This window comes from Epinephelus lanceolatus, chromosome 7 (assembly GCF_041903045.1).
Source record: "Epinephelus lanceolatus isolate andai-2023 chromosome 7, ASM4190304v1, whole genome shotgun sequence".
In the NCBI taxonomy this organism is placed as follows: domain Eukaryota; kingdom Metazoa; phylum Chordata; class Actinopteri; order Perciformes; family Serranidae; genus Epinephelus; species Epinephelus lanceolatus.
Window position 1 is genome coordinate 16,212,515 of NC_135740.1, and position 11,964 is coordinate 16,224,478.

An 11,964-nucleotide genomic window follows, 5' to 3' on the forward strand; every position below is an offset into this window, starting at 1 on the left:
CTTAGACGGCTGATGACTAAAACGCTGTTTATAAATATGAACCATGAAATGTCCAACATCAGAAAGATAGCATACAGTCTTGGAGTTAATTTTAACCACCCAGTTCTTTCAGGAATTCGGAGGTATAATTACCAAATCACCCCAGTAAATAACAGCTTGATGCCAACCTGGGTCATCAAGATGGAAATTTTGCACTCATCACTTTTCTTAATCTTTGACTTTGCCCGCTCAGGCTCATGCTAATTTTTCAGATTTAGAGATTTGAGTCAAATATCATCCAATGACTTTTCTGCAGACCTTGTTTCACCGCAGCTTTTCATCCCTGGCCTTTGATTTCCAATGAAATAATGAATTGTTCAGTTTTCTGCACACTTCAAAGCCCTTATTTTGAGTCGGGGTATTGCTGCACGCCTTCAGTCTCGTCTCTGAGGTATATAGACTCAAAGCCTGGAGCTATCTAGTGGAATTTCACAGGAACATTGAAAATATCTGTATCAAAAGTTATTAAAAGAAAGTGGTCTTGTAATGCTTGTGTCATCAAGAAAGGTCTGATCAAATTTGAACAGCACTTCATCCTCTAGCTTTCAACCATCTGGCCTGAAGGTATTAAGTATTGATAGGTGGATTCAGTTCTTCTGTTTGTCTTTCAAAGCCAGCATAATAAAAATGTGATCTTTTCTTTATGTGTTTTGTCCAAGAGGTCTGCCTCCTATGGCGAGGGTACCATGTGCAGCGTCCATGCTGTTACTGCTGGCGCTCTACTCCCCTGGGGTGACCTCCACCCCCGCCCAGCACCTGTGTGGCTCCCACCTGGTGGATACCCTGTACTTCGTATGTGGAGAACGGGGCTTTTTCTCCGGTCCGCACCGAGCCCACAAGCGGGATCTGGAGCATCTGCTTGGTAAGACCATGTTAACTTTGGGAACGAGTTGTGTAAATCAAGTTCTAATTGTCCTCTTTGATGGTAGGAGTTCAGACATTGCCTTGGACATGCCAGGCTAGCTTTGTGTCTCTGCAGCCACTGCCCACCATGTTCAAAGTTTAGACTCAGTCTAATGAGAATGCCAATTTGGATCCAAGCTGGAAGAAAAATGTTTAGAGACACCATGCTGGAAACTAAATCTATGTTTGACCGAGCCATCATTAGTGTGCAAAGCCCATCTCTGGCCTTTGAATTCAGTGGCATGGCCAGGCTTTTGGTGTAATATTGTTATCTATGATGTGACAAAACCAATGACCACAGACCTTACAAGATGTGCAAATTCCTCATTACATTATTCCCAAAACACATTATTGAAATCTTCTGCCTTAAATATTCTATTGATGTTCTGACGTTAACTTCAGGGCTGTAAGCTATGATATTCCTCTGTTGGAGCTCCATCATATCTCCTCTTGAAGTAGAGACTAACAAGACTAAATGGATTGAGGAGATCAGATTACCTAGCCATTAAGTCTCCATTAAAGTGTGAACTGTTTAAATGGTAGTTTGAGGGACTGGAGGTTTGCACTGCAGCAGCAGCAGCAGCAGCAGGACTTAACACGGTGCTATGGAAACTTTCTCTACTTCAAAGGGTTCCTGTCTAAAAGGGCCAGACAGGAGCAGCGGCTGTGGAGGGCTCTGTCTGGCCGCAAAGAGCTCAAGGTGAAGAGAGGCATCGTGGAGCAGTGCTGCCATAAGCCATGCAGCATTTACCACCTGGAGGGCTACTGCGACTGACTCGTCACTCCACAACTAGCACCACTCCTAGCTTGTTAAAAAAACAGAAGTCCATTTCTGGCCTAGTACTTGCTGGCCATGTCTTATCAACTGAAGGAAATAAAGCTTCATGACCCATAACCCAGGGCTCCTCTCTGCAAAGATGTGAATTTGTGTTCTTTGTAGCGGGTATAAAGTGTAGATGAAACACGGGCTGTAATAGCCTTTTGCTGCGCTCCAACCTGTGGCTGCAGTCCTAGAGTGCTCTCTACTGGCAGAGGACAGACATGACCGAGAAGATCCAAGCAAAAAAGGCTTTGTACATATCATTTTGGCACTTGGGAGGTAAATAATCTCAGGAACACTGGTTTAAAAAGAGAATTAAAATCTGTCTTTATTTACAAATAAGAGAGACTTATAAACAGGTATCACACATGAAATGCTTACTGGTTCTGCTACCCTAAGAACTGCTAAGGAAGTTAAAAAGATGAAATCCACATCCCACATTTTAATGCCGACTAAGCTGTTGTTGTCCAAATGGTGTGCAGAGCTGCAGTTATCTATTTCCTCATTATTTTAACACACTGCTCCTGCACACACACACACACACACACCTGCTACCAACATTACTTTTTAAGATCAAAACAGATAAATACATCCTCACTCTGTCATGAATTAACACAAAGGCTGTAAAATGTCAGCATGTAATAAGCTGGTTAACACTTTTACGAGTATTTCATTTCTAAAACATTAACAATGAATTATTTGTACAAATCCCGATGAAAAAGCATCCAAGTAAAAGGTTAATACATATTAAAAAATATACAACTACAGAAATCAGTTGTCAGGTCTCATCTGGCAGAGGGGCTCCATTATACACAATGATTTCCTGACAAAACAAACAAACAATTAGGCGTCCACACAAATATCTCAGCAACTGGACAAGATGAAAATCATCAACTAAAATTATTTCAAGTTTCAATTATCATCACATCTCATTATATCTCCAAAGCTCTGCCCTTATTGAGGCTTAGGCTGTTGCAGTTTAGTTACTAACCTTCTTGAAGAGCTTCACTTCTCCTGTTCTCCTTGTCGTGTTGGAAAGCTTTGCTGGGATCAAACCTGCGGCAAGTAGCACCAGGGAGCTTTGACTTCAGCTGCTCCAGATCACTCTTCTGCCGGGCCACCTGGGACCGAAGCTTCGACACTTCCTGCACACACAGCCAGCAGAAAGTGGGGATGAAGTACAGACAAAACATGTGCGGATTGAGGGGGACACCAAAAAAAAAAACAAAAAAAAAAAACGCAGACAGTACCGCTCTCGTGCATTCACCTGTTTTAGGGTGACATTCTCATCTTTCAGCTTCATCACATGTTTGATCTTCTGCTTCTGGTTCTGGTGGCCCAGCAGACGAGCGTAAGCATCAGCCAGTTTGTTCAGCTCCTCCTGATTTACTCCGTTCTCATTGAGTAGTGCATTTCGCTCGGCTGCAAACGCATTGAGCTGTTCCTGTGGGTACACACCAGCATGGACATTTAGAGGGGCATTTAGGTCATCCATGTATTTTAACTTAAAGGTCCAGTGTGTAGGATTTAGTGGCATCTAGCAGTGAAGTTACAGAAGTGAAACTATGAGAGAACTGTGGTGGCTGATGTGAAAACACTGTACCACAAATGGCTCTATCTAGAGCCACTGTTTGGTTTGTCCATTCTGGGCTACTGTAGAACAACATGGCCGACTCTATGGAAGAGGACCCGCTCCATATGTAGATATAAACATGTCATCATAAGGTAAAACATAATGATTCTTATTTTCTGGTGATTATAAACTAATGACAGCGTAGTCGTGATTATTAACCCTTTCTACCAATAGATGTCCCTAAATCTAATACACTGGACCTTTAAACCTTTATGAATTTAATTTTTTGGCCACCTGGGGGCAGCGCAACAACCTGTGAACACAACAGACACATATCTGGTTGGGGCTGTAATAAAGTTTTACAAGCTGAGGTCAACTCAAGTGTTTTCAGTGTAGTAACACAGGTGCATTTGTAGATAGTAACATTTGGCGCCAGAGCACTCTTTGAGCGCTGTCGGAATATACTGGGCAGTGAAAGTGAAACTAAAGTGTTTGTTAATTCATACAGAAATAGGGATGTTAGTGTAAATCCCAATCCAATTCAGGCCCGGGGGAATGTTAAGAGGCTCAGCCAGAGCCCAGTGGGTCGGGCCCAAAATCAAAGCTCTACGGCTGATTGATTGACTGAATGAACTAAAAGACACTAAAATACTTCTTAAAACTCTGTGGTTTCATTACTACAACACCTTTCACGTTACATATAGTACTTTTTCCACCATTTGTAGCAACACATTGGTAAGTGTGGCTTTAACGAAAGTTGATCTGGGATATTATTGGAAATGACTGACCTGGAAGGGCCTGACTTTTGCAAACAGCTCCTCATATTGTTTCTTCCAGTGCTCCATCTCTGAACTTGGGGAGCTTAGAAGAAAGGAACAATGAGTTAAAATGTACAAACTGTAAAAAACAAACAAAAATTACACGAACACAAAAGAAATCCAGTCTTGCTCACCTTTTCTCCTGCGCCTCAGTAATTTGTCTTTGGAGCTCCTGTCGCTGCTCCTCCATCTCCCACTGCAGTGTAACCTTTTCCTGAGTCAGTACTTCCACCTGCTCCTGCAAAGCCCGTCTGTCTTGTCGTTGTTCTTCCAACTCATGCTGCAGAGCCTGTGCTTTCTCCTCCATAAGGTCTAATTGGGTCTGAAAGCTCAAACCCCCTTGTTCGACCTCATCCAGGCGAGACTGAAGCTGATTTCTGTCCTGCTCTGCTATGTTTAGTTGATTTTCGAGAACAAGCCTGGTCTGGTCTTTGAGCTTTACTTGAGACAGAAGACTATTCCTCTCCTCATCTATCCTCTCCAGCTCAGTCTGTAGTCTGAGCACCTCTGACCTGACCTGCTGGTGGTCTTCTCTTTCAGCCTCCAACGCTCCCCTTTCCTCCTGAAGAGCTGTCTGAATTTTAACTTTCTCTTGTCTTTCTCGTTGGAGCTGTTCCATTATTTCCCCTTTTTCCTGGCGGACCTCCTCGAGCATTTTCTGGGCTTTTTCCTTCTCATTTTGGAGCCGAGTTGCACCCTGACCTCTCTGTTCCTCTAGTTGCCCCAGTGCCTCTTCTCTCTGCTTTGTCTGAATCTGTAACTCCTGCTGTAGCTGATTGATCAGGGCAGCGTGTCTCGCCTCCATGGCCTTTATCTCCTCATCTTTTTGTGCAAGACGAGTCTGCACCTCCAGCAACTTTCTATCAAGTCAAGGAAAAAGAGAAAATATATATATATATAAAAAGGTGCAAAAGTGACAGTTATTTCAACGCAGACTCAAAGTGAATTCGAGGCATACCTTGAATTCTCCTCCCTGGCTTTTGCTTCAGCTAACTGCCTCTCCTGGTGCTCCTCTAACCCCTCCATCACTCTGCTGACCTCCTCCTCTTTCTGTTGAACGGCTTTATCTATCTCTTCCTTCATCTGCTGCGTCACTCTCTCCACCTCAGCCTCCAGTTCTTTCTGTCTTCCCTCTGCTCCCTGCAGAGCCTGTTTGGTGCTGAAAAGTAAGACAAGCAGTCTGTCAAGCTCACACATTGACAGAATTTTGACCCAAACACGAACACAACTCCAACTCGCATTCCAGGAATACTGACAACTCGAGCACTCACCTCTCCAGCTCCGTGACAATGTCTCCCATCTTGCTCAGTGAGTTTGTGTGTGCCTCCTGGAGTTCTCTCATGGCGGCTAAGTGCTCCTCTTTCAAAGCTTCCACATCTTTGCTCTTACTAAAAATGACAAGCACAGTTTTAGATGTTAAGTAGTAAGTAGTCTTGACTTTACTGATAAAAGCATCGTCATAAGATTACCATTTTAAATCATTTTCTGAAAGTACCTTAATTCCTAAATACTGGCCCTGTCAATAAATCAAAACAAAATCTGAAAGTTTCCCGTCAATGACGAACTGCACAACGGTAAAATGGTTTTGTGAGCAGAGTTGACCTAACTAGCCGATTCATCAAACAGTCAACCAAGGGTTAGCGGTTTAGTTTATATAATGTCAGAAAATGGTCAAAGTCTTTCCCAAAGTCCAAAATGCCATCTTCAAATGTCTTATTTTCTCCATGACCCAAATATATTTGGCGATTAATCTAATAGCTGACAATTAATAGATTAATTATTTCAGCTCATTTCAATTGCTGCTTTGTTTGTAATGTATGACAGTAAACTGAATAAATTTGACTTTTGACCTCAGGACATTTTAAAAAAAGGAGTCATCTTAGGCTTTAGCATTTCATAAACTAATTAAGAAAATAATTGACAGATTCATTGATAATGAAAATAATTGTTTAATTGCAGCCATAGTTGTAAGGTGCACATCATTAGTCTGTCATTCTTGGTTCAAATTTAGTACAAGATGTTGAAGGTCATGCCTACTATTGTCCCCTCTGTCTCCACCTTCAACTGTCTAATAAAAGAAAGGAACAAATGTGCCTCTCCAAGCGCCCCGGTTCCCCTCAGATTCCTAAGATAAGTTGGTGTGGTGACTTGCAAACTTGAAATTGGGCATAAACAGAAATAGACCATGACCCACCGTCCGTGTCAACTCTGTGATGGACTGGCAACCTGTCAATTATTTTTCTTTACTTTATGCTCAGGGTATGCTAGGACACGCTCCCAGCTGCCTGTGACTCTAAATAGTAGCAAACAGGCAGCGGCAACAAATCCAAAAAAGGTGCTGTTTTGCAACTGCAGTGAGGAGGACATCTTTCATGTAAGTATGACTTTCAAACTTGTGATTAAAATGGTTGGATGTGCAAGTTGTATCTTTTCGTGTCTGACAACACCGGAGATCGCCTTAACTGAATGTTTTCCATCCTCAACTTTTTCTTTTTCTGAACTTTTTTTTTTTTTTTTTAAATCAATGACAAAAAAAAAAAAAAAAAGGAGCTCATTTTCACCTATTAGAACACTGAGGGCGATCTACCGGAACTTTAAGAAATTCACACCCCTGTCCAGTTGGTGGTGTGTGCGCATATTAACTATCAATTGTCTAGTCTTGTCTTTGATCGTATGTGCATGACCTCATTGTCTAGCTGGCTTCAGCCATGGCATTGGTAGCCTATATCACTGCTAGGGGTGGGACGATACAAGTAACTCACGATTCGATACTGTGACGATATTTGGCCCTCGATAACGATAATATCACAATACACGATATCCGTGATATTCAATATATTGCAAGAAATTTCATCAACAATATATCACAAAATATGTGACTGAAAAAGAAAAAATACTCCTAAAAAGAAAAACGTCTGTAATTATGCATTTATTCCCTTCTTCTGTTTTTGCATCTAACTGCTCGACTCGTCTTCTTCACCGGCCGCTGCTTACGCCCACTTTACGGTCTTTACCCACATTTACGGGATTAGGGCCCCCTCAAACAGGGCAGGAGACATTAAGTACTGATGGTGACAACAGGGGAAATCCATTGAGTGTGTGTTGTAATAAAATATTGATATTTGCCTTCAGTGTATCGATTATTTATTGTGAGAGAGAGCACAACAATATATTGCAAAAATGATTTGAAATGGGAGAAGTTCCCAAGAAGGATTTCTACCAGAAAGTGATTTCATGGTTATGGTTAAGAAAAAAAAAAAGACTTGGTTTGGGTTGAAAGGAATAGATTTCTGTCAGAAGGGGTTTTCTGGGAGAAAGCCTACAAAGAAAACTTCTCCCATGTGCATAATGTCACGACAGCTTAGTGTCTCAATTCATCTTTTCTCTTCTCATTATTATTAATGCATAATCTATAACCTTGTTCTGTATATTAATTATTAAAACATGAAAATTAAAATGCTATTAAATATAAATTATAATCATTAAAAAGTTAAATGACAGGTAATAGATTATAATGGAATTTTTACAACCCTGACAAAGAGAAGATCTACTGCAACCTCTGGTCGGTACCTCACCTCTCCAGCAGCGCCCTGGTATCACCCAGCTGTCTGTCCAGTTCGCTGTTTTCCTCCTGCAGCCTCTGGAGGGCCTCTTGACTCCTCTCTGCCATCTCCTGCTTCTTCTGCTCCTGGTCCTCCAAGGCAGCAAGGTCTCCCAGCACCTCCTCCATCTCCTCTTTAAGCTGTCTGAGTTGCTCCTCAGACTCCTCCCTCTGCTGCTCCACCAGCACAGACAGGGAGTCCACAAGTGCCTGGAGAACAGAAGAAAGAGCCAGTTGCGGCTTAGGTGATCCTGCACTACGATCCAAAAACAACGTACCACGTGAGACAAAAAATGTTTGTGTAACCTTTTCTCTCGTCAGTTCCTCAGTGAGAGCAGCGTGTTCTTCCTGGAGCTGAATCTGTCTCTTTTTCTCGTCTCTTTTAGCCTCCTTTAGCACGGTGAGCTCTGCTTTCAACTCCTCCACTCTCCTCATCCCCTCCTCCTGAGTCTTGCCTAAAATCAAAAGAATATTAGAGCTTCAATGTTTAATCAATTATTTTACAAGCAAAGCAAAGCCAAAAATATGACATTTCCAGGTTCTCAAATGTGAGGATTTGCCACTTTCCTTTGTTTTACAATATAGTAAATTAATTTAATATCTACTTTAGGCTCCAGGATATTGTAACAGGCTTTCTCACTGTTCTCTAAATGTTATGCAAGACCAAACAACTAATCAAGAAAATAATCCCCACATTAATAGGTAAAACATACACAATACATTTATATCAACATCATAACAGGATCTTGGGTAACATACTTCTCTCCTCCTCAGAGAACAGACACCTCTGCTCGAGATGCGCCACTCTCTCGTCCAGCTCTTTCTCCGTCCTTCTGAGAACCTCTCTCAGTCTGGCAAGCTCTGCCTCCTGCTGTCGAACTGTTGCTTGAGAGTCTTGAACTTCTTGGTCCGCCACCTCCATTTGCTTCTCCATGTCACTCACTGACCTTTGCAAAGACTTCAGCTCCACCTCTTGGTTCTCCAACCTCTTCTCTGCTTCCTCTAAAGCATCCTTTGACACTTGGAGATCTTGCTGGAGTTTCTGTGCCGCCTCCTCTTTCTGTCTCAGCATATCCTGGATGGTTTCTAGTTCAGTAGCACGCTGCTCCAATTCACTCTCTAGCTGCCTGTGGAGAAGTAGCAAATGAGTGTCATGGTATAAAGTTCTAATCTAACTTACTTGGAGGAACCATGAGACATTTGCTTACTTTACTTTCTCCAACTGGGAACCAGCCACAGTGTTCTCCTGCGTCTTCTCTCTGAGCTTCAAGCGGAGATCCTGCAAACACACAAACATGTCAAGCATGTCTTTCACAAAGTATGATTAAGAAATGGAAGATTTGTTTTTATACGCCTAGTTTATACCTGGATCTCTTCATTGGCTGTGTCCAGGTATCCCTGCAAGACTCTGATCTCTTCCCTCAGCTCCCGTATCACAGCTGGAAAATAACACAAGCACTCCAGAGATTATTATTTCTAGAAGTGATGGGTCAACACAACTCAAGTAAAGGAAAAAGCAAGCCACTGGCACAGAACTCACCATGCAATCTGGCATTCTCATTTTCCAACTGTTCATTTTGGTCTTTGGTCACTTGATAAAGGTCCTCTGTAAAAGATAAAAATCACAGTGCAGCCCTGGTTACTTCAGTTGTATTCCTCAAACATGTAAGTATGTTTTGCTGTCAGATCTTACCCAAGTCTTTATTCCTGTCCTTCAGGGCAGTGACAGCAGCCCTGGCAGCTTGCAGGTCAGTTTCTAGTGCCTTCACTTGGCCTTCGGTGTTAATCTGCAGGACGTTTAACTCCTGGACACACAGACACTGAATCAGCATCTACTGGGGCCGAACACTTTCTCGTAAACTCTGACTCAACATTTTAGATGTGACTAAACCAATGGAGATTTTTTTTACTAAATAATACAGGAAATGTGTGTACTCATGCCATACCTTGTTTTTAACATCCAAAGTGTTCCTGGCCTCCATCAGCTCCATTGTGAGAGAGTTGATTTTCTTTTTTGTAGTGTCAGCGGAAACCTAAAAGACATGTACTCAGTCGCATACTTCATGAGGCACTGCTTAGAATTAAAAAATGAATAGAATTAAAAACCAAGCACACCTTGTTTTTTAGGAACTCATTGACTTTCTTGAGCTCAGCCCGCTGTCTTTCCAGAGTGGTAACGTTGGCAGCAAGGCCTGTCTTCTCCCTGACTGCTGCCAGCAGCTTGGCCTCCACCTTTTTAAGCTCCTCTTCCAGAGCCAGCACACGACGGTCCTGCTCCCCACGCTGCTGAACCAGGGACCTTATCTGGAAGGAAACAAAGCAAAGGCTATGACTTTACCTGCAGTAGTAGCAAGTAGTTGCTCAGTTATAACGTAAGGACTCAAGTCACTACTTGCTTATAATAACATTTCACGTGGCAGAGCTATAGCACAAATGTTCCTCTAATGAAGCGTACCTCTCTTTCCAAGAGTTTCTGCTGCTTCCTCTCCACGGTCATGCCATTCTTCTCTTTCTTCACACTTGAACCATCAATCTAGGTTTTCACAAGACATAAAAATAGAGCAGGTTAGTTTTATGACAGGAGCAGTTGTTGGACTAGCAGATCTGTAAATTGCAAGCCATCTCAGTGGCAAACTGCATGCTGAAATAAAATATAACTTACAAGTCCATCAACCGACATAGTCCTACGGACTGGTGACGCAAGGACACTTCTGGAGGGCGATGGTGGTGGCAGATCAGCTGGAAAAGAGGATAATGAAAAAACTGTTGTCACAAAGCGTTGTTTTAGATAAAATTAATTCGTAGTTTTGTTCCGTTGTTTGCATTGTGCTTATCAAATTTACCAACCTGCCTTAACTTGTTTGAATCGATCAGACTTGTCAAAGGAAGCAGCTCCCTTCAGGTCTCCAGATTTGACTTCATAGGACCCCGGTGGAGGGGCACAACCTACGGACACAATGTTAGCCAAGTTACAGATGCTAACGCTAACGTTGCTTTTTACCGTCGACCTGCTTTGCTTTAACTGGGTTCTGTTAGCTTCAATGAATTTAACAGATGTAACCAACAACCCTTAACGTTAGCACATAACGTTACCTAGCGTTACGTATGTTAGCAGACGGTAACATAAGCTAACGTCACTTAACGTTACCGTTGAATAACTTAAGAGGATAATTTGCCAACATGCTACTAGCTACTAGTTATTGTACGTCACTTACCTACGTTCTCGTTGAACCTTTTCAACGGGGCTCTTGAAAAAGACATTTTTAATCTACTATACGAGACTAATTTTAAATTTCCAACAGCACCGACAAAGCTGCAGTGCAGCACCGGATTACACACACTAACAACAACTGACGCTTCACCGCTGAAATTTCAAATTAACGTCATACGTACGTTTGCGTCGGTTGGACCAATAGGCGTCCAGCATCTAGTCCTGGATAACGCCGTCCCGCCCACTTCGCCTAAAGGCTTCTGTAAACAAGGAAATCACTGATTTAAAAAGTGTGTGTGAAATACATGTATGGAAGTATTGTAAAGTATTTGTATTATTCATACTGTGAGTGCAGGGGGTGAGAGCTTCATATATTCCTGAAAAAAATAAATAGTATAAAATAAAATAATATAAAATGACATAAAATAAAATAAATGATAAAATAACATAAAATAAAATAAAATTGAATTGAATTGAATTGAATTAAATTAATTAAATAAAATGACATAAAATAAAATAAATAAAAAATAAAATAAAATAAAACAAACAGGCTATTTCTTAAATTGTTAAATAAAATAATAAATAAAATACAATGACATAAAATAAAATTGAATTGAATTGAATTTAACTTAATTAATTAAATAAAATGACATAAAATAAAATAAATTAAAAATAAAATGAAATAAAATAAACAGGCTATTTCTTATGCCCCTAAAATTTTACTGTGAAATTTTCAATGTAATTAAAAGAATCAGGAATACAACACCTTTTTTCTTATTTAGTAGTTCAAATTCATATTCCTTATATCTTTCTACATAATGGTCAAAACATTTTTTCAAACCTCCTCTTCACTACATAACTGACTAAATCTTTGTTTATTTCTTGGACCTGATCTTAAGACATTTAGTCTAAAAATAGACAAGTCTGTCTAAAAAACAAAATGTGTAAAATATTGAATGTTTAGCCTGATCATGGAATTCAACTTCATAAAAATTCTGC

At 41.0% G+C, this 11,964-nt stretch overlaps 2 protein-coding genes across 3 annotated transcripts; one reads left to right on the forward strand and one right to left on the reverse strand.

Moving 5' to 3' along the window:
- The first annotated feature begins 711 nt into the window (after window positions 1-711).
- insb (preproinsulin b) lies at window positions 712-1,848 on the forward strand. Its single transcript, XM_033633788.2, has 2 exons — window positions 712-901; window positions 1,572-1,848. The coding sequence occupies exons 1-2, from the start codon at window positions 712-714 to the stop codon at window positions 1,715-1,717; spliced, it is 336 nt and encodes a 111-aa protein (XP_033489679.1). The 3' UTR covers window positions 1,718-1,848.
- Window positions 1,849-2,064: 216 nt separating this feature from the next.
- hmmr (hyaluronan-mediated motility receptor (RHAMM)) lies at window positions 2,065-11,128 on the reverse strand. 2 transcript variants are annotated; one of them, XM_033632578.2, is made up of 20 exons: window positions 10,970-11,128; window positions 10,602-10,700; window positions 10,417-10,493; window positions 10,210-10,287; window positions 9,870-10,058; window positions 9,701-9,787; window positions 9,448-9,559; window positions 9,295-9,360; window positions 9,120-9,193; window positions 8,963-9,033; window positions 8,514-8,881; window positions 8,061-8,209; window positions 7,729-7,964; window positions 5,425-5,541; window positions 5,112-5,312; window positions 4,288-5,013; window positions 4,124-4,196; window positions 3,030-3,206; window positions 2,754-2,907; window positions 2,065-2,585 (listed from the first exon to the last, which is right to left on the reverse strand). In XM_033632578.2, exons 1-20 carry the CDS (start codon window positions 11,013-11,015, stop codon window positions 2,569-2,571), a joined length of 3,117 nt encoding a protein of 1,038 aa, XP_033488469.1. In that variant the 5' UTR covers window positions 11,016-11,128; the 3' UTR covers window positions 2,065-2,568. The 2 variants fall into 2 exon arrangements, with proteins under 2 accessions (XP_033488469.1, XP_033488470.1); XM_033632579.2 differs by lacking the exon at window positions 2,065-2,585 and having other exon boundaries at window positions 2,749-2,907.
- Between the last annotated feature and the right edge of the window lie 836 nt (window positions 11,129-11,964).

Excerpts from the sequence above, each read along its gene's own strand:
- hmmr (XM_033632578.2), bottom strand. The coding sequence starts at position 11,015 with ATGTCTTTTTCAAGAGCCCCGTTGAAAAGGTTCAACGAGAACGTAG. Across the intron at positions 7,965-8,060 it reads AGGAACTGACGAGAGAAAAG|GCACTTGTGGACTCCCTGTC; the intron begins GTTACACAAACA and ends TCTGTTCTCCAG. Across the intron at positions 3,207-4,123 it reads CAAAAGTCAGGCCCTTCCAG|GAACAGCTCAATGCGTTTGC; the intron begins GTCAGTCATTTC and ends GTGTACCCACAG.
- insb (XM_033633788.2), top strand. The coding sequence starts at position 712 with ATGGCGAGGGTACCATGTGCAGCGTCCATGCTGTTACTGCTGGCGCTC. Across the intron at positions 902-1,571 it reads GGATCTGGAGCATCTGCTTG|GGTTCCTGTCTAAAAGGGCC; the intron begins GTAAGACCATGT and ends TCTACTTCAAAG.